A 21,945-nucleotide genomic window follows, 5' to 3' on the forward strand; every position below is an offset into this window, starting at 1 on the left:
CATTAAATTAAGGAGCTAGTGAAATTGTATAGTAATGGTCTTCCTGGCCTTGGTGAGGCCTGATGTATATAAAAGAAGCAATCTATAAAGATTAATCTATAATTACACAGATTCACAGTGGAGATTCATTTAACGTTGATGTTTCTCTTTTCAGTTATATGCATATTTAAGCCCAGAAATCTTTGAGTGCTTAATCTGCTTTCCAGTCATAGCTATTTACAAAATAATAATTGCTATAAATTATCCTCAGTGAATAATATGAGGTAATAAGGATGGATGATGAAAAAGTGTTCAGTACTGCTAACACTGTACATCAATTTGTTGTTGTCACTCTCCAGAGCAAAGCCTGCAGTGAAAGGGACTTAGCACATCCAGCTATAGGTTACTTGCCAATGGGGCAGCTGGAGTTTAGTTTATTGACACTTAGTGCATGTCAGGACTGTTGGCTGGGCAGCTGGACAGGAGCAGAGGGTATGAACCACTGCCACCTGCTTGTTTAGGCTGCCTTGCTGTGGGTCCTGTGGACTGACACAGGTCTTAACTGCCAAATTCACAGATAGCATGAACCCAGGAGTAGAACTGCCTGAAGTTGGTGTATTTCAACAATTCAGTTTCTTTCCGGATGAATTAGTTTTTGCTTGAACCTACTTTAAAAAATAAAAATCAGTGGCATATGCTATTGAGTTACTGTTGTAGAAATCAAAAAAAAGGAAAAAGCACTTGTAGTGGTAATGATAATTTTTTTTTGGTTTTGCAGACATGAGCAGAACTTGCCTCATCCATACAAATGTCCTTGAGCAGAGTGTATGGGGGCAGGGTGACTGGTTCTCTGTTTTGGCATCTATCATTTCCACAGTGATCAACTGCTTCTCAAAATTTACAGCTTCATTCAGAGTAATAGGCTACAGATTAGTTCCATGTCAGCCATAAGTCTTAATGTTCTTCCCTGCTGCTGTGTTGAGATAATGACAGCACTTTCTGGATCACTGGCGGAGTTCATATCCTGTGTCTTATGGCAGATATTTCTTTGCCTTGCCTACTTTTATTTTGAACTGGTGGTGATAAAAAGAGCACAGCCCCCCTGTTTTCTTCTGCTGATCCTGGCACTTGGCACATCATCTCAGTTGAATTCTTTTGTTGTTCTTCAGCCATGGTCATCCATATGTTAGCAAAGCAAAGATCCTGCTTATAACTGTGACTTCAAGAATTTATGCAGAGCCAAACAAAGTCTGACTTGGTACTGACCAGAGTTTCACTGCATGCGAATCTTGGACTTGTGCTTAGAGGATAGTGTTAAAAATAAGCAAAACAAAATCAAAAATGGTGGAAATAAATGTGTTTTCTCTTCACACTGGACCGGAGCACTTTTCTTAGAACTTAACAGCAGATTGAAAATTAAGAAATCAATGGCTTCTATATAAGTCATTGGAAGGATGATTTTTCCTTGCTTTTAACAGCCTTCTATACACACACATTTTCCCTTGCATTACCACAGTTCTCTAGAGAAGAATTTCTATATAATATTTTGTCAGAATCTATTTTCAATAGTTTGTTCCTTTAACTATATTAAAAAGGTAATTTTTGTAATGTTAATGTGAAATTGTTTTTAATGTTGCATTAGAAAGTGTAAATCAGTGTGCTCTATGAAAACAAAAGGAAAGAAGGTGTCTTATCTATCTCCAGCACCCTTACTTTCCATAAATCTTTATGTGTAGGAGTGATTTAGGCTGTGCATAAATGTACTGTAAAAACTACAGCCATGGGAATTGTATGCAAACACATGAAAGTGTGGCTTGTTTTAACCTGAAGCAAGATGAAATTGAATCATATGAGTATATAGCAGTTTTGTTAGGTATGAATTCAGGCGAAGTACTGTGTAGATTTATATTTGAGGATGTTAGTATAATAACCCGTGACCACTATCCCAAGGTGCTGCTTAATTCCCTCTTCTTTTCCCCATCAAAGGCAAAACCCCATAAATTTTAACTGATTAAGCTCTATACCCTGAAGAAATGGATATGTCCTTTACTTGATTTTAAATGTGAGCGAAATATTGTTTGCTGAAACATCATTAGACATACTTGGAGTCCCTTAACCTTGGGGCATGTTTATTGAAATATCGGGCAGCTTACTTATTTAGGAATAATTAGCAAGTAAATGTGCAAGGTATAGGGTATGGAGAATTCTGCTAGGAAGCCAATATTTAACTAAATGCTAATTTCTTTGTTAGTGAAGGGATGCCTTCAATTACAGTTCATACTTATAAAATGCCTCAAAATTAAGGGAAACCCCCCCGCGTCCCATATCCAGAAGGATGTGGAAAATGCAGTCAAAATGCTAGTAGCTGCCTCATGGTTTGCTCTGAAGCAGATTATTTTTACTCTGAGTGTAATTTCTGTAAACTGAAATAAATATCTGAAAACATAGGCAAATGAGGACCAGACAGAGCTAATGAAGATTGGTCTTTCAAGCAATGTTTGGATTCAGCTACAATTAAAAGAATACATTTGGGAGGTCCCCAGTGAGAGTTATGGTATTAGTGGGACAAAAAGTAGTTTGGTATTTTAAAGACATTGTTTTGTTAACCATGTTGTGTGTATGGAATACAATTATTTGTTTGCTTTGAGTTAAAACCAATTTCAGAACTGCATTTAGGAGCTAGTTAGGCTTGTTAGAGCATTAATGAAGAAATGGAGAAGACTGATCAGAATTCTAAGAGTCTTTTCAATGTTACTGGCTTAGTAATTAAAAATCATCGTTGGAAGAGAGAGATTTTTCTAGAACAAAAATGTTACAGGTTAAGGAAAAACTGTATTGCTTATGGCTGTGATTATCTTTGGTATCAAGGGCCAAAAGAGATTTTAACATTATTCTAACTTAGGTCATGAGTGGCTTTCTAGTACTGTCAGATCAGATGTGTATTTTCTGAGGCTCTCTGCAGAATCAATTTTTACAAATGAACACAATGCTGTTTTTGTAGTTTAAATGACTTTCAGATTTCTGTTTGTAAGATCTGTAATTCAGGAATGAAACAAAATCATTTATTAAGTGATAGAGATGCTGTTAACGGAATTGAAGTGAGAGTGAAATTAGGTTTTTTCTGTATGAAAAGAGAGGCTTTTAACAAGGCTAATTTTGTTACTCAGTTCTACACCAAATCAGTGCAGTTGAGCAGACAGTGACTTGAAGGCAGAAGTGGGCAAAAGAGAATATCAACTGTTTGGACTGGTTTTGTAGAAATCTTCTAGGACTCAAGGAAGTTGGTTGTGGAGCAGACTGAAAGCGTTGTACGAGTTGTGATGGTGACACAGCTGAGAATGTGGTAACATATGCTTGAGGTGGTATTTTTTAGGCTATTTTAGTGTAAGTTTAAGTGGATCTGTTCATGCAGTTAGATTATTTAAGTGTTGGGGGTGATAATAGCGATTAACTTAATGTGTAGCTCCTATAAGAAAGAAAGTAAAGATGATAATGAAGTAACTTAAGAACACTGGTATAAATATGTTGTCTAAACTTTGTCTTAAATCTGTTCCCTATCAATGTTTTCAATTAGTGAATGACAGATTACATTAGGAACTTGCAGTTTAACCCTAGGAATTTGGAAGAAGTGTTAATGACATGTGGAAGATGTGCAGCGGGGGAGTTTTAGCCTAGTGCGGTTTCTCTGGAACAGAGGTGAGAGAGGATTAGAAAAGACAACAAAAGTGTAAAAGAAGCCGTGAGGGCCTCAATTAACCACGTAACCTTCAAGAACGAGTAGTTATGGCATTACAAGAAAGTGAAGAAATTTGTATCATACTGGCTGGGAAATTGTAAAACAGTGTTTTTTTCTGCTAGGAGAAAAACTTCCATTTAAAGGTAAATGTGCTCAGTGGACAGCCCCAGCTGTAATTCTGGTTCTTCAACAAGTAGTAGTAATAGCAAATGCAAGCTTAAGCATTTTCATTCTCATGCGCTGACATACAAGATACATCCCTTGGGGATCTTCTCTGAATACAATTGAATTGAAGTATTAAATCAGTTCTAACAAAATTGTTCCGAAAAATCTAATTAGAGAGAACCTTGTACTGGAGAGAAAAAGAATCCAAAATCATGGTTTGGATATGATTTATTCCTGTCTTTAAATGTGCTCTACAGGGCATCCCAAATGTTGTCTTAGATGTCATTTTGGAAAAGGTTTACCTTTTTTTTTTAATTTCCTACTTCATAAGTATAATTTTTCCTTGGCCCTTGTGCAAGCTTTTTGGTAATCTCTGTGCATTTCAATGCAGAAGTGAGCAGAAATCAATTAAGGACTCCTAAACCTTCAAGAGTAAGTAGCTGGTGGATATCTAGGTCTCCCCAGAGCAAATGCCTTTATGTGCAAGAAAGGTGAGGGAATTACCGAACAAAAATATTTGAAGCCAGTGCAAGTTTGCCCTTCCTGATACACACGTTTTGTCACTACTGTGGATTTTAACCTGTGGTCTTTGTACGTGGCACTTCAGGGCAAACCTAGAACAGGAAGCAGTATTTTCTGAGTGGTGGTTGTGAGACAATTGACACAATTTCTCCAAGTGATTTATGCCATTCCTAGGTGGGGAAACGCTTCACCCAGAAAATAAAACCGGCAGGAGAATTATGTCCCTGGCACTGTCACTGACTAAAACTAATTGATGGTGCACTGTCTTCATTATGATGAAAGGGCTGAGTAAGGATAGAGTTCACCAGGAAAAAGAGTGACCTATTTAAGGCTTTGCTTTCTTATCATATGTTTATACCATAGAAACTGATGGATTCTGAGAAGTGTGGAAGCATCATTTATATATATAGTGTGGGAATACAGCCCTTGGGAATTGATGAGTGTACAATAAGAAATTTATATTTGGCTTCCTAATTAACTAGCAAAGGGATTTGTTAGGAAATTTGTTTTCTAGGAAATTCTTTTGTGTTTCAGCGTATTATATTATTATTCCTCATTAATTGTCATTTTAATCCTTGTTTGCTTCTTTTCTGAGTGCAGAACTGCAGCTGGTCTTCAAAGGTACGTGTCAGTTTGTCCAGCAGAAACACTTAACTTTCACATGTTTAGAAGATTTTTTAGTAGCTCTTAGTCAATGTGCAAAACTGATCCTTCATGAAAGAGTCACTTAAGTTGAATAGCAGAACCTTGTATCTTGTGACTGGTAGTAACTCTTTGGTTTGGGAAAAAATAATGCAGTGGTTCAGCAATTGAACTGGGCAGAAGGAGGGAAATTGGTTATGGGAAATTGGGCAGAAGGAGGGAAATTGGCAGCAGCATTGATTTGTGCTTCTCTAAACCACAGTTTGGAACTACATTGTTGGCCTGTGTGTAAGCCTGGACTGGATTTGACACAAACTTTGAGAAGTACAGAAGTTTGTTGTGTACTAAACCATTGGAAGTCATGCAATTCAAATGAAATGGCTACCTTGAGCAGGGCACAGTAATGGCAGTCAAAAGATTTAAGTGGAAGGACACAAAGGCATGTTGTGTACTTTTACTATTGCTAAACAATAACATCTATTTCCTTGAAGCAAAACGGCACTCCAGAGTATTACCATAGGAAATACTAAAAAACGCATGGCGTGAAGGGATGGGATTTCTTACTCTCTGTAGTGGTTGTTGGCATAGTTTAAGAAGAAGTATCAGTTGTTTGCTATCAGCTGGGCAAATCTGGTTTAGTAATATTCCTTCTTTCATAATCTGTGATCTTGGTAGGCCCCCAAATGTCCATGTTTTTATTAAGTAGCTGCAGAACTTCTTTCATCTTTTATTTCATCAATTACTTTGAGTACTGACAGTGAATGCATAACTGGTTTCTGTGGTGAAAATGTGGTTCCTAAATAATAGATGTAGCTTAAAGAGAGCTGGCGTGATTTCCACAGACAAACATTAATAACTTCATGAACTAACAAATCCCTGGGGTTTCAGGGACATTTCAAAATGTGAAGTATTTGATTAACAAATAAAGGGAAAGTATCTTCTTGTTTGTGAATCCATTTATTCTCTTGTCTGAATCCTTCCCAGATTTTTGTTTGAGTTTTTTCTTTGGAGTCCCAAATTAGTTGGTTTCCAATTTTTTGAGATGTTATGCATTTAATAATTCTAGCTCAAGAATATACAAAAATTCTAGTGTCTTCATAAAAATATTTACTTGTACATTCCCAGTCTGGTCTTCTTCAGCTGAAATATTTCAGTTATTTGCAAAGTAATTACTTTCTTATGTTGCAATATAAAAATAATTAGAATTCTTTTTACTGGAGTTTTAAGAGTAGATGGTATTTTTTTCTTGTTTAAAATCTTTCAGGTGATTTTCTACAAAGACAGGCCAAAACTAGTCAAATCTTAGGAAAGAAATTTCCTCTTAGTTCTTGCCTTTTTTCAAAGGCCAAGAACTAGAGAAAGGCTATTTTTGTCATAACTGAATGTTTGTATCAATTTTGAACAACGTGCAAAGAAGTGTTTTCAGACAGTATTTTGTGGACCAGCATGTCCCATGTACTTCCTAAATGAAATCTTAAGTTACAAAGCTTTCAACCTTGGCATACAAAGTATTTATCTTCTGTTGGCCTTTTTCTGGTTTTCTTTTTGTTGGGTTTTTTTCTGTGGTCTTCTCCTGGTTTCCAGGGAAAACAAGGAGAGCACTGGGATTCTTATCCAATGTACTTTTCTGGGCTACTTCTGTTCAGTCTAATGAGAGATGGCCAGCCTAAAAGGCCCTGCCTAAGCGTAATAACCCACAAAATGAAAACTACCCTGTGGAGGTGCACACATATTTTGCTCAAACTTTGATATAGAATTTTAATATAATATTTGCGTTTCCCAGGTCTTGTGCATGTGTGCACTTAAACTCATAATGCTAACCTTGTATTTTGGTAAGATTATTTTTCATTTTTTAATCATTTTATTCTTCCTTTTTTCCCTCCAGTATTAAAATCTAATTTTTGTGTGTGAAGCTGGTGTGTAAAGTATGATTAAGTTAAATGGATTTATCCCTTTTAATAATGTAAAACTTAGTTTCAGGCAAACCAAGTCGTCAGCATAGCTTTAAAAAAATACTGCCAACCCTGGGTTTTGTCTTTTTTTTAAAGTTCCTATGTACTGTAACATTACCTGCTTTAAGTAATTATCATACATTATACTGGTTGCCACTAGTGACTGCAATAATTAAGGCTGTGAACCCGTTTCCATTATAATCCCTTGTTTTCACACAGTCATAACGTGTCAAAACACTAACCTTTAGGACCAAAGTTTGCCACAGTTGTTTTGCTTAGAGAGAAATTTAGGAGGAGGAAGCAGGAAAAGGAGGTTGAACTGTCCTTGTAGTAAATCCTTGTCCAGTCATTTTGTGTTATAGGATCAAACTGCATAGCAAGGAAGTCAATAGTTATCATTTCCAGGGACAAAAAAAAAAAGTTAAAAGATCAAGGACGTTCTGGTTGCACTTCTAATTTTGACTAGTCTCATTGCCAGTTTGTTTAGCAGAATGCTACAAGCAGAATTAGTCTTCCTTTATTAGGAACATACACTATGTGAATTTGCTTATAATCAGGTGGCAATTAGGTCACAGAAGTAGAGAAGAGGTGCAGTGGTCATTTGTGAATTCATGACTCCAGTTGTGAATCCCAGTCCTGAATTTGATGTTGATTCTTGAGGGTAAAATGTGAAGTGGGGAGGCAATATAAGAAAATATTCACCGTGATTATTTGCCCAGTAGTAACTCCTAAATGTCAGTAACTACTGTACTGTTCTCTCCTAGGTAGAAAATAGCAAGTTCTGGTATTATGGCAGATAACCCCTTTTTTATAGTGACTGCTGTATAGAGCTTTTTTAAGTTTGCATTTATGGAATTTTTGGTATGACTTGACAATTTATTTTATCATATAAAGAGATTATGTTTTAAGGTGAGTTATAAGGGAGTGCTTGGGGAGGCAGAGTTCAAGGATAAGCTTTCAACCCTAACATTCATTTCCTGTTCTTGTTTTATCATCCCTAACATTACATTTACTGCTGTTTCTTTGCATAGAATTCATTGTAAGAAGTTCTCCCCCCAGCCCTCCAGGAGTGTATTTTAATTAGTTTCTTGAGATATATGACAATAAACTGAAGTTTCTGAACAGAACTTCCAATTCCTGTTACATTCAGAATGTGCTCCTCCACTGCTGTCTGCAAACTGTTGCTACTGCAAGCATCTTTCTTTATAAGATATTGTGAAATGCTACAAAGTTACAATTTATAGACAAAATAAAATATAACATACAAAAAATGCATAAGCCTTTAAAAAGATCAGGGTTTGGGAGACCTTATTATCTGCAGAGGTCCTGTGAGTCAATGAGATGTCTTGCAGATGGGAAGGTTTCCACATCTGGATTCTTTTTACAATTGAGGTCTTTGATCTGAAAATGTTACAACCCTCCTATGCCCTGTGATTTGTCTGGCAAAATTAGTTATTTACAAGTGCAATTGCTCTTCTGACAACTCACTTTTGAGTGTGTAAGTTCTGAGGTCCTGATCTGTAATCCACAAGGACTGCTGGTAGTCCTTTTATTGGTTTCAGAGGGCTTTGATTCAGATATTTGGGCTTTGAAGCACCCCATGTGGATTAGGTAAAGAAAGGCTTTTTTTCAGATTATTATAATTTAAAGATTCAGGATACTGTGTCTGAAATAATTTGACAGTGTTTCAAAGGCTTGTGAATTTAAATAAGTTTCTGATCTTTGTGTCTTTTCTTTTATTTCTCCAGTGGCAGATGAAAGCAAAGTTGGTTTGTTGGCCGGACACAAATCGGGTAAGCTGTCCTCCTATTTTGGAGAAAAAGTCAGCAAATTGAAAGTAGTATGGGCAGTAAATGAAGTCAGCTTCCACAAACGGTGGTGACAAAGACACTTGCAAATTGAGGCGTTACTTTGTAAGCACTGACTCAAAGTTGAAGATGATGAATTAGGGGTTGCTCTTAGCCAGGCAGTGTATGTAGGCAAGTCATTCTCAGGAAGAGCTGTAACTTCATTTTTCAGTACAGGTGTTTTAAATTGAAGAAAATGCACTTTCAAATAAGTAGAAGTGCACTCTTGTGGAGTGTAGAGACTTAAACAATACACACTTTGAGAAATACAAGTATTTCTTTGCTTTTTCTTTTTGCTCAGAGTTACACTTCCATTATCAGGAATACTGAAGACAAAGCAAAAAAAAATTACAGAGTAAAAAAAATTTTTTCAGCTTTTCCTTTTGTTGTGCTTGTGCAGGAGAAATAATTTGCTTTTTCTTAAACTTTTCAGGCGATAATAATAAAAACATTAATCCATAGTGCTGCAATTACTCCGCCTGCTTATGAAATAAGTTCTACCAACCATGTCATGGCACAGTACAACTTGCAGCTGTTGCATTAAAAAAACTTCCAGGGCAATGTCACATAAGATTATAATTTTTCATTAGCTGTGGGTAAGATGACATGAGAAACCTTAAACTTCCTAGAAAACTTCAGTTATTCAGCAGTGTCTTCTGAAGTTAGAAAATCCTGAAGTTTCAGACTGCCCCTTTGTAGCATATTGTACATTGCCCTTTCCCATTCCATGGATAGGTATAAGAAGCTGAATTCATGCAAAAGGAGGTCAGCTATGGGATTCCTGGTTGTTTATGATATTCTTTCCCTGTACGGCTGGGTGCCCTTCTTTAGTTCTCTGGTGTGGATTTTCCTTATCTGGAGACCTTTTCCTGAACTTAGTAGACAAATTCTTTTTAAATTTTTTGGCATCTTTCCTAAGCCTGTGAAGTTCTTGGATTCTCTTTCTGAATCAGGGAATAGTTCATATGTCTTGTAATATTATCACTCCTGGGAAGAAAAAAGTTCTTTCAACTTTCTCTTTTGGGAATGTGAAAGCTTCAAAGAAATGATCTTGTCAACTTGAAGAAGCTAAGGGTGTTGCCCTTGGGCTTTTCCACATTCAGAAAAATTACTAGAAGCATTGCAACATACTGCAGTTTACCAAAGATCAATGGAATTCACTGCTATCAAAGAATATTGAGGGGTAACATTATAACTCTTTGGTAGTCAATTGTTTTAGGTACATTAAGCTTTATAATTTTTAGTAGCATTTGATCTTTCTTCTGCACACTTCTGCAGGTTCTTGAAAACTGACTTTGAAAAGTTTTCTATTTGAAGACACCTACAAATTTTATATGAACATGTGGACCTATGTTTATTGAACTTTGACTTGTTTGCTTTACTTATTCCTCACAGATCTCTTACATATACCGAAGATCTTTTTTCATAAACTAAAATCAGAGGCCAACAAATCACCCAAGGAATAGATACAAAGAGTCCTTGTTTCTTTTTTTTTCCCTGTAAGAATAAAAGAATTTAGCTAACTTCTGAGACAGTTGGTGTATAAATTATTTTTATTGGTCCTATCCTCTTTAAATACTGTTCAAATATAATTGAAAAACATTTTTCTTGCTCTCTATGTTCCATTTCCTATAGCTTCATAAAGGGAAATCAAGCTGCAATTTTGGTTTCCACATTTTTCCATTCAAAGATTTCATTTAAATGTCTGTTCAAGAACATGGTGTTCTTTTTCTCTGGTCCCTTTTTACTCTATGCTTACTGGAAATATATGTCGTATGTGCAATTGTCTGGTGTTTAGTCCCACCACAAAATTTCTGGTTTTCACATCATTCATTGTGCTGCCTTCCTGTTGGTACCTTAAGAATGTTAAAGGGAGACATTGCAGCTTCTTGTACTGCAAGCAAACCACAGTTGTTTTCTCATTACAGAATGGAGGGTTTCCATCCTATTCTAGACTTCAGGACACTAAACCTATTTCTCTACAGAATTAATTATCACCTACTAACAATCAATGCAATTATCCTATCTTTCCTTCAACATGACTTGTTCTATAAAATACACAGATGAGTAATTCTCTCTAGGGAAAAATCCTTTCTATTTCTTCTGGGGCAGTGGCTCTTCAAGCATTTAGTCTCAGCTTTTGGAACAGCTACTTTATCCCTCACATATCACATGTTACTGAGCAACAGCAGCAGGAGTTAGAGACATGCATTAATTTCAAAAAGAGTTATCACAATTCTCCATAAGACTGAGGCATTAGAAGGGTCTGTAGCTCTAGCCCCATCTGTTGTTTTGTATATGGCACCCACAAGCAGTAGTTCCTTTCCCCCCCACCCTACTTAAAGAATAGATTTGGTTTTTAGAAGTATGTCTGGACATATCCTGAGCTTGTAAGCATGTTCTGGGGAAAGGTGGCTGGAGCTTTGTTCCAGAAACATATCTGACCCTTACAGAAATCTGTTCGTCAATTCTGGTTCTCGTACCTGGCCTGTATTTCATCCTACAGGATGGAAGACTCCTGCTGTGCTTAGTATTGAAAATACTAAGAATACTATTGAAAATGTTTTCCATGCAGCCTCCTGGTCCTTTTCTGGAAAAAAAAACAGATTTCAGAGTGTGTGTATGTGTGTAAGACAACTTCTCTGAATCCTCTGAGAAAGAATTTGTCCTCTGTAACCTTCCTACCTTCCTGTGTGCTCAGCAATGGTATGCCAATATCAATGATGAGAATGAGAAGCAGACAAGTGGTGCCTCTGTTTTAAAGCAGAGAAGATCCTTGAAAATTCACAAAGATGAAAAATCAGCAGCTTTAGCTTAGTTTTTCATAAACTCCTAGCTTTTTGTAAAAGCAGTTCTAGGACAGTTAAGAGGATATCCTTTACAAAGGGGCAAGAATTGCATATAAAATATAACCTGATTTATATCAAATACTGAAATTGAGTACTGATTTTTTTCAGCTATTTTAATTTTTTTCTAAAATTCTTTTTTGTTCTCTGATTTACTGCTTAGAACACTTTAGTATGTATTGACTGTCTGCTGCGGTCCCTGCTGACACAGCTCTTTCAGATGATGCAGTGCTGGAGAAAAGCTGATGAGTCTTTCTTTATGAGCTCTGACATATTAATTAGCAAAATGGTCAAAAAAGCTTTCCTATTTTTATTTTAATGTCACTAGACCATGCTTTTGGCTGGGGTTGTGTTTCAAGACAGTCTTGAAACAAGATGAGTAAGATCTTATTTTCTTGCTGGCTGCTATGTGAGGAACATGTGACTGGACTATGGCTTAGTACCAGCAGAGCTGAGTGATAGGGGGTCGTTCTGCTCCCAAGCTGAATTTGAGTTAATGCTGTGTGGTTAAACCACAACATACGGCAAGAGATAGGGTTAGGACTTGAGTAGGAAAAGGCCCATTGGGATAGTTGGAAGGGTGCTTCTGGTTAAGCTCTGCCCCTTACTGTTAATTTTGCTGTCAGTGCAGTTCCCACATGGCTGTTCAGCCTGTAGGTAGGCTTGGTGTTCTGGGAAAGAAGGCCTGGAGAGGCAGCTGTGCAGCTAAATCCTGCAAGGGCAGCCTGTCCTGAGGCCTGAGTGCCATCACAGCTGTACTGCCTCATGTGTGTGGGGTGACTTGAGTTGTGGTTAAACTGCAGTTCACATGGAGAGTGGAGATAGTTTGGAATAATTTAGGTTAAAGGTCTTGGTGTATTTCTACATCCTTTAATGCCAGGATGTATTCTCCATTAAGGACATTTTACTGAGGTTTTGTTAAAGCTAAGTGTGAGCTATGGAAATACCAGAAAAAATCCAGTGCATCGTTTTGTAGCACAAGAGGCTTCCTTTTAATCAAGGAATCTGGTGGGGGATAATAGTGGATTTAGGAAAGACTACAGAAAGCATAGTACATGCTGCTGGGCTTGTTTGAGGCTGGTGCCATTGCAATAAGTTCCATTCGCAGGTAACACAATTATGTCGAAGAAGTGGATAGGGAAGTGCTGTTCTCCTCTCCTTGTGCCAGACTTTATAATTTTATTTAATAAGCCTTCTTGCTGCTGTAGATGTCATTAAAGCTCAGCTTTTCAAGGGGAGCTTTGGGCTTAGTACTGAGTTCATAAGGATTTATGTAGTAACTTGGTCCACGGTAGAAAAGACTCATGTAAATGGCTGATCTGCCTGACATATGCAGTGAAGTGCCTGTCCAAACAAGGGCCCTGCTACTAACTGAAAGTGTGTATCATGGAATCTGACCCTTCCCTTTGCATTTTTGAGAGGAGAAAAGGTTAATTTTCATTCATTTTATTTCTCTTTGAGAATAAGAATGTAAAACTTGGCTGCTTCGATCATTCTTGCAAGTGTGAAGAGGACTTGTCTACTTCACAGTCTGCAGTATACCTCAGTCACAGCAGTGTAGCCTGACCTGTCTTGGCTTGGATACTGGATATAAGCAAACTGTGGTGTCACTGGAAGCTGTGTAATGTGATTATTTTTCCTTCATTTAGCCTATTGATGCTTGGTGCCATTTCAGTGTGACTGGCACAAAAGTACCTTTCTACAAGGCTTCAGTTCACTCTATTACCCACACCCTGTGCCTCTGTAAGCTTTCAATCATTAAGCTGTGGGTTGTGTTTGATGGTTTATTGTGAAGAATATTTTTGCAAGATTTTTCACTCTTTCCCGTTACATTCAGTTGGGCATCTCTCCTGAATTATATTCTTGTGGTAATGTTGTTGTTCATGTTATTATCAACATTATCATCATCATCAACTTTGATTATGATTCTCCAAGCTAAGTGTTGCTTTGAACTTACAGTTCCAAATAAATTCTCATCTGAGACTATCAGTTCAGGCAGCTGAGAAGCAAAAAATAAGGTTCCTTTTTTCCTGCAGGTCACTTGGGGAGTGAATGTTTTCTCCTTTATTTATGTCTGGCAAAGTATAAAGTCAAGGATATTACATTGAATGTATTATATTGTTGGGGTTTTAAACCATTCCTACTCCAAAAATTAAAACACTCAGCTTTTGCTGAATCCCTTACTGCTGTGTTTTTTTTCTTTTCTTCAAACACAACTTGTCTAGTGTACCTAGGAGGAAACATTAACTTAATACTCAATGGAAATATGGCTTTGCTACCCTTTTAAAATGAACTTAATTTTTTAACGTGTATAATAGTGTTATATATTATGTTATATGTTGTTGTAGTTATTGTCATTGGTTAGAGCTGGGGGGGAATGGGGAGGCTTGAAAAGTTGGTGGTTTCACAAAAATTGTATGTATTTGTGCATGAGAAGTTTGCTTTGTGACTGACTTAGGAAAAGGAAGGCTGGACACTTACAGTTCTGTGATTCAAACTGTTATTCTAAATTAACAGAACTTACTGTATTGTTGAATTTTAGTGAAAAGTCTGTAAGTCAAAATCTCTTCTGAATGTCAGGCTGGAGGTCTTTACAGTCCCCCATGCCTGCCAGGTCCATGTGGCTGATAAACAGCTCTCAGATAACACAGTTAGATGGTTCTCCTCTGTGGAAGGAAACAACCACTCATTTTCACTCTTGAGAAGAATAATTCTGTACTCCCAGTAACTCACCAGCTGTAACTATGTCTTTGACAGCTTTCTTTCCTTTTTTTTCTTTTTTTTTTCTTTTTTAAAGACTTTATTAGCTGTGTGATGATGATTTGTTGTGACCCCTTTTTTGTTAGGTCTTGAGAAAGTCATCTGTAGATAAAAATCCCTCACTTGAGGGTGATGTTTGATGTTATGATGTTGATCTAAAAGCTTGCTGCTGTTGAATAAAGCAGTCTTGGGCACCATGCCTCCTATCTGCAGCTGCCCGGTTTCCATTATTCCATTCTTTATTCCAGTCCCACAGCTTAGCTGGAGAGATGGTTAAGAGACTTAGACCAGCCAAAAATTCAAACAAGAAGGACAAAAATGAATAGTGCTGAGATTATCTCCTTGAACCACCCATTTGAGAGACAAGCTTACATGCCATTAGAAGGGAAACTCAGCGAGTGGATGGATGTGAGAACTGTGAAGAAGCTGTCTACTAAATCACCAAATCTACCATGTCAAATGATACCCTTATTGAATTCAAATGCCAAACTTGCATTGATTTTTTTTTTTAATTTTAAAATTTTTTCAACACTGTTTTACTTGCCATGAATAAAACCACTTTCTCAGTGGCAGGACCAGGGAATAAAAAGTGGCAGTAAACCTCTGCAAGCTGAACAAGAGCATCCCTGCTGTCTCATCCTTAGAATGTAAGAATCTTTTCTAAATTCACTTGTTCACTTTGATTTTATGAATGCTTTGTGTTCTGTGACTCTTAGTGTGCTTCGTATTAAGATACGACAGAGCAGTGCCCGTTGATCTTTCTTTGAATTACAGTTATTAAAGTGAATAGATCTGATCTGCTGAGAACAATAAAAGGTTGCAGGAGAAACCTGTTTTCCCTCCATGTTCTTGTGTGGGATTTAGGATCTAGAGCAAAACTGAATTTAGACCAACAGCAGTGCAGATGCAAATTCAAGGGTCTCTAATTGAGTTTTTACAAAATAGCATGTTGGCTGAATATTTTCCTGTTATCCCACAATAGCCTTGTATTTATAAAGGCCAAGCCACGTGTTTCTGCTCCCCTTCTCTCCATGCCAGTATTATTATTCCTATAATTCCATGGTGAGCTGTTGTGGGAAGCTAACCTAGCAGAAAAATAATTCTACAAAAAAGAATGGTATTCTTCTGGTTTAGTCAAGGGAGCAAGAAAAAAAGAACTTCAGGAGAAGAGAAGAATGATTTTGTAACTGACACTTTTTGATCCTGGGATCAGCCTAAGTTGAAGAAGTTGACTGGGGTGGAGGGGGTAGACAGACACATCTGAGGGAGAAAGTGTGGATGAAAGAAGATTTGCAGATCTTCAGAGATGTCTTTGTGCTGAAAGAAAGGAAGTGGGGGAGCAAGTTTGAGTCTCTTTTATTGTCCTGAGGACTAAACTGAAAGTGAATTTCTGAGAAGTTTGCTTAATGGCCAGTGAAAGTTGTTATTGTGTATTTTTGACTGTGTGATGTTACTTGCTCTTAATGTACTATGACTATCTCTTAGTTTTGTTTGGGCTGCTGTGCTCTGGGTCTGGTCCTGTCGTCAGGAGTGAGAGAAGTTTGAGCAGTCCTTGAAAGCAGCTGGGTCTGACAAGCAGGGAGAAGCTTTCGTAAGGGCCAGATGGAGTGAACAGGCAGCTTGAACAGAAAGAAGAACAGTTTTCCTTAAGAACCACAGGGACTAGGTTCCCTACCCTAGGTGGGGTTTCTTTCAGTCCAGCTGATCACAGAAAGCTGCTGAACCAGAGAACCAATGACGCTGTAAAAGCCTAAGTTAAGCAGAAGCATTTATTTCACTCTGTCTCACCCAGAAAATGATCATTTTCTGTACTATAAAAGGAGATAGTGGCTTCAACAGCAAAGCCCTTTTCATATTCTCACTTCAAGAGTAAAAGTGCATGTACGTCTACCAAGAAGGTCTTAAAGAACTTGGACTTCTCTGTGAAGGAAGCTTTTGCCCTGAATGGGGACCAGAGTAAGATATTACCATTTGACAAGCATGAAATAAAACTTAAAAGTTCCTGTGGGTAGGAACTTTAGAGAGTACTCTTGTGAATGCATAGCTAGGGAACTGCCTGCTAAAGCTGTGACATGAGTTTATTAGAGCAAGATGCCGAAGAGGGATTCTGTGTGTGAGGAATGCCTTATTTTTAAATGTGAGTAAACTTCAGTGCATAACAGAAAGGACAGCCTTTTCCCAGAGGAGAAGGCCTGATCTGGCACATATCCAAACTACCATGTTCTAAAATAAACAATAGTGATGAAAGATTTGCTTCTTTTCGATCACATCTCTGTAATATGGGAATTATGAATCAGTATGAATTGTTGGCACCCAGGGGTTGCAAACCAACAGCCTTTTTTCCTTGAGGAATATTCTTTCCTCTAAGAGCAGAGAAAAGGATAGGAACTTTGTTTAGTGTGACTTGGGAAATTTCAAGCTCAGCAGTTCCTCAGTGTTGCTGCTCCATTATGATACAGAGGTGGGAAAAGTGATTAGGAAGAAAAATCAGACACAGGTATTTTTTCCAGCCGTGGATTAATACTAATTCTACTTTTTTTTCTTTTTTTTCCTCCTCTTTCATTTCCTGAAGTGATTCTGGGCATATTGTTGTATTAACTGAGGAGGTGGGTTCTGATGTTCACATTCCATAGTTGCCGCTTCTCCCCTAGGTCAGTATTGCTGAATCTTGCTCGGTGCAGAATTCAGTGAAGCAGGTCGAGAGAGCAGTAAAATACCCAGAATGTGTAAGCAGTGCAAAATGAAATAAAGCATGGACTTTCAATAGTTGTGATGAATGCATCCACTCAACGTAAGGCCTGCTGGTATTTGAAGTAAGTGGTCATGTGTCTGTGGCAACTCCATTGTGTGCCAGCCTGCAGTGGGCTGAAGGAGTAATGTGCCTGCAGAGCTCTGTCTGTTGTGCACTGAAATTCCCTCTCTAGGAAACAGCGCAGTGCTGGCAAGAGTTACCAGCTGTGGGCTGTTTGGGGCTTGCATTCTCTTCCTGAGACCTGGCAGCATTTTCCACTGTGACTGTCTGTGCTGAGCCTGCCACATTTCTTGTCTTTGCTGAAAGTTTCTGCTGTGAGTTGGAGCTTCCTGGTGCCTTGTGTTCCAGGTTGTTTCTGACTCATACGAGCATAGGAGAGCTTGTAAATATGGTGGATGTGTCTAGAAGAGGAGTGCAGAAATAAAGCTATCTCTGAAAGAAAAAGCAGTGTAACTGTGTTAGTGCAGAATTTCACACAGGGTCATAGATGCTGCAGTTCTCCAGATGTGGTTATTAGGACACGACATCTTGGTATCTCAAGATCCTGCAATATCACATGCAGAAAGAATTGTTACTAAATTTTTAGTGACTGGAGATGGCAGAAACCCAAGAAAACAGGCATCAGGCCTAAGCAAAGGTTAAGCAACAGTATATTTGAAATTTGAAGAATGTAAATAAATGGGTGCTTTTTATTAAAACCAGGAAGATTCAAAGGAAGGCACAGCAGCCAGCAAAGCAAGTTTAAACATTAAAAATCCTAGGGGCCTCTTGCTGTGTGTTGATCTTTAAAGTGGAGAGCTTCTCTGGTGACAGTGCCTGAACAGATGGCTCATGAAAGTGCCTACAGGACTGATAGTAAGCTGGTTTCCATCATGGAGCTCCTTCCATGGCCCTAAGAAGAAAGCTGAGAACAACAAGTGAATCCATTGTGTCTCCTGCCTTTTTAGGGCTCTGTAAGGCTCTTCAGTCATCAGTCCTTTAGCTGTTGACAGCCAGACTGCATCCTTTTCAGAAAGCAAAACAAATTCCCTCAGTCTGTGTCTTCTGTAACTGAGGAGAAAGTGATGATGTGATTCTAACGCCCCTGTGTAATATTTACCACCCTCTGCAGTTAGAACTGGAGTCACAGCCTTCCTGTCAGTCTTTTCTCTGACTATTGGTTTTGTGTTCCTTTAAGCAATACCTGTGTTTTTTTTCAAGATTTGTGGTGAATGATCTGCAGATATTCAGGAAAGACCTTCAGAGTATTAGGTGCTGAAAGCTGGCTGTGATCAGTGTTGGCAGCTACTGTGATTCTTTCAGTTGCTTCTTGCGACCGAAGAGACCAGCAGCCACTGCTGAATGCCTCATTTTATTAATCCTTTCCCTCCAGGAGCTGTTTTTTTGCTGGGCATGATATTCAGTGCTGGCAGTGGGTATCCTGAAGTCACTGGTGCCAAGGAGTTAATGAATTTGGAAAACTTCCCAGATAATACATCTGGCCCTCTAACTTATATTTTGGAGCATGAAGTATGAGATGTAGAAAGAAGAGCACTGAACTAAATGAGCTCCTGGCTGAGGAGAAGAAGGGTACACTTTTCTTTTTTTAAATTAGTTGACTGAAAGTTAAAAATTATGTAGTCCCAAAGAAGATTTAACTGTTGTGTGTTTGTTTGGGATTTTGGTTTTGAGCTTAGTTTGCTTGTTGACATTTTTTTAAAAATTTTGTTATACTGTATATTTGCCAGTTGCACTATCTTCTAAGGCTTGAGTATGGATAGGGAAGCAGGTTAAATTCTCCACTTTGAATGATTCTTTGCCTTCATTTTTTATTTTGAAATCCCATCATGTTGCCATGTCAATAAAAAGGATTTTGAAGTTAATTGATATTTCTAGTCTAGCTCACTTCTGGAATACTATCTTGTTCAATGTTTGCTTCCTATAACATTTGAAATAAGCCTTTATTATATAAAATGGGTTTCTGGTGTTATTTATTAATACACATTTTTGTGTAATAAAAGATGTGCAGTGCAATATGGTTCAGAAATTAACTTTGAAGAGAAGAATTACATTGCTATTTGTATATCTCATAAAATAGCATTATTTATAGTGGGTCTTTCAATACAGCCGTGTTACTTAGCACTTACCTACAAAGCACTCTAGAAGGACCAAGAATATCATCGCTAATTAAGTGTCTGATATGCCTAAGAGCAGAGCAGGAGAGTTTTTCTGTACACAGCCAGTGACAAATGGAAAGCATATTGTAGAAGAGTAGAAGGCACTTCCTTGAGGTAGCGTTGACTATCAGCAGGTACTTTGCCTCAGGCAATGGCACCATGCTGCCCTTTCAAAACCTACCTCCTCTTGTGTTTACCCATTTTTCTGCCTGATGTCTTAATAGACGAAATTTTTCGTTTGGTTTTACTTAGTCTTGCGTGGGTGATGCAGTTTCTCATGGTTCTCATTTGGCCTACAGGTAATAAGCATAATGATTGGTGCTTTAACTCTATGAATGCACAGAAGATCCTTGTTGACACGCGATCAAACTTATTTATGTTTGCTTGGGATTTTTGAAAGAAATTAAAACACCCATTCCTTCCCTCCAAACCTCCCTCCCCCAGGTAGTGTGACATCTATGCTGATGCTGATCTATATCTGATTCCTGCCCTTTTTGATTATTCACCTTCAGTTGTGAAAATTAACCTTAATCCTTCCCCCATCTTTGACTTGGTTCTCTTACCTAAAAGCAACCTTTTTGGACTGAATATCTGTCTGTGAGGGGAGCACATCTGTGAGCTGCAAGGTTCACCTGCAGGTTCTGAAGGATGGGGGGAGCATGCGAGGCATAGTCCCAGGAACTGCAGCTGCAAAACACTTTCCAGTAGACCTTCTCCTGTTCTAGGGTTGCTCAGTTCACAGAGTCAAGGGGATAGGAAAGAACCATTCATCCAGTGTGACCAGTGGGCTCAGGGCAAAGCAGAGAATTCCATGGAGAGAGTCAGACTCTAGTTCTACAGTTTGCCCAGTTTCAAAATGCTGGTTTCCTTCGAGCCATAATAGCAGCAATACCCTGACTCTGCTGCACTGGCAGCTTAAATAGTGATTGTGGCACTTCCAGTGCTGGGGTCAGACCTAGCAAAGAGAGGAACAGGGCATCCATTACTGAAGGGTGATTGCACATACAAAGATTGCAAATAAAAACCTCTTTTACCTTGCTATGGCAGTTTTCAAGTGTTTCCGTGTAGAAGGACTAGACCAGAGAATCTGGCATTGATTTGTTTGGGTCTTTCATGTAATTACAATTTTTGTTGCTATCTGCAGTTGGCATAAATTCCTGTGTTCAAAAAAGGAGTTGTATTTTTGGTTGCCAGTTGTAATGCTGCTGTTGACAAACAGAGATGTTATAGAAGAGAAATTCAATATAGTGTAGTTAATCAGATGCCTGTTTTTTTTATTGCTTTATGATCTTCTCAGATGCCTAATTCTGAAAGCAAAATGACAAAATTGTTTGATCGAAGCTTCTGGAGTTTAATTCCTTTTTAAAAAATAGCACAGTAGTTTAATTTTAAAGGTACCCAAAAAATGAGCATTACATGAAGGACTAAATTTTGCCAGCAGTTGCATGGAATAACTCACTGCTTATGACTAATATGTCTATCACAAAATAGCTGCAAAGAATAATTCTGTCTGAGTTTAGACTGAAAGAGCAAACACATTAAAGAAAAAACATGCAGGAGAAAACAATTTATTGCAGTCATTCTTTTTCTGCCATTCTGTAGGAAATATGGATAATTCATTAAGTCTCAGAAAAAAGCCCTTTGCTCTCCTTTGCTCAGGTTTGGTTTTCTCTTTTTGTGTAGAGAGTATGGGTGTAGTGTGCAGTAGTCACCGTGTTATCACCTGTTAAGTGTCATGCATGACACATCCCATTACAGATTCTATGAAACTCGAGCCGTTTGAAGTAAAACTTTCCATTCAAGTGTCAATTGAAGCGTGGATTTTATTTGCTTTTTCTTTGACAGAGATTGTTCTTTTACTGTCTCCTAAAATAACTCTGGTATTTGTTTTTGTTTAGGCAAGGAAAAGGTAAGAATATATAGCTAGAGGCCGGGAAGATAGGAAGCTACTAGGGGAAGTGGAGGGGAGCTAGAAAAGGGTGCTGGAATGGGGCACAAAGGGAGATTGGGCATGTCAGTAGGTGACAAGATGCAGTGTGGGAAAGAGTGATATTAGTGAGAGCTTGTCTTGATCAAGGACAGTGGGGAAGAAGAAGGTGGCAACCAGCTGTGCAGTACAAAAAACTGCTTTTTATCTACAAACAAAACCAGCCAAACTGCAAAACCCCACAAAAACAAAACAACCAAAAAAAGTGACAACCAAAAAACCCCCGCCAGCACCCCACATATAGAAAAATTTATACAAAACCTCTATTAATTAGAAGGATGTAAGTTTGAAGGCTTGGGAACCTGAATCTTCATCTTCCTGTTTCAGTTCCTTGTTGCTGTGACACAGGTTGTGCATGTTTGTCTTAAAATGACATCATTAGTGTTTATTGAAAAACCCTTGCTACCAAGGCTTTGATAAAGTGGCATGAAGGCTGTTTACTGCTGATGTCAGATATCAAAAGTCTGTGCTCAGTACAGATGGAGGAGGGGAATTGCTCTACATGTGGAAGAAAATACTAGACCTTTCCTGAAAGAGAGAAACTGGAGTTTTGTAGATAAAGTTGTCATCATGTAGTTGGGACGTAAAGTGAAAGTCAGTT

General features: G+C 38.1%; 1 protein-coding gene across 3 annotated transcripts in view; it reads left to right on the forward strand.

Annotated features, from left to right (window-relative positions):
- PARD3B (par-3 family cell polarity regulator beta) overlaps positions 1 to 21,945 on the forward strand; it is a 394,146-nt gene that overhangs the window by 218,493 nt on the left and 153,708 nt on the right. The window contains exons 16-17 of one of the 3 annotated variants that reach the window (XM_038141819.1): positions 5,003 to 5,023; positions 8,745 to 8,789. The exons of 1 other annotated variant lie outside the window; for it this stretch is intronic. In XM_038141819.1, the coding sequence (XP_037997747.1) occupies positions 5,003 to 5,023; positions 8,745 to 8,789 (66 nt within the window). The remainder of the gene's footprint in view (positions 1 to 5,002; positions 5,024 to 8,744; positions 8,790 to 21,945) is intronic. One more of the 3 variants, XM_038141820.1, reaches the window with a different exon arrangement.

The sequence above is a fragment of the Motacilla alba genome, chromosome 7 (assembly GCF_015832195.1).
Source record: "Motacilla alba alba isolate MOTALB_02 chromosome 7, Motacilla_alba_V1.0_pri, whole genome shotgun sequence".
Lineage (NCBI taxonomy): Eukaryota > Metazoa > Chordata > Aves > Passeriformes > Motacillidae > Motacilla > Motacilla alba.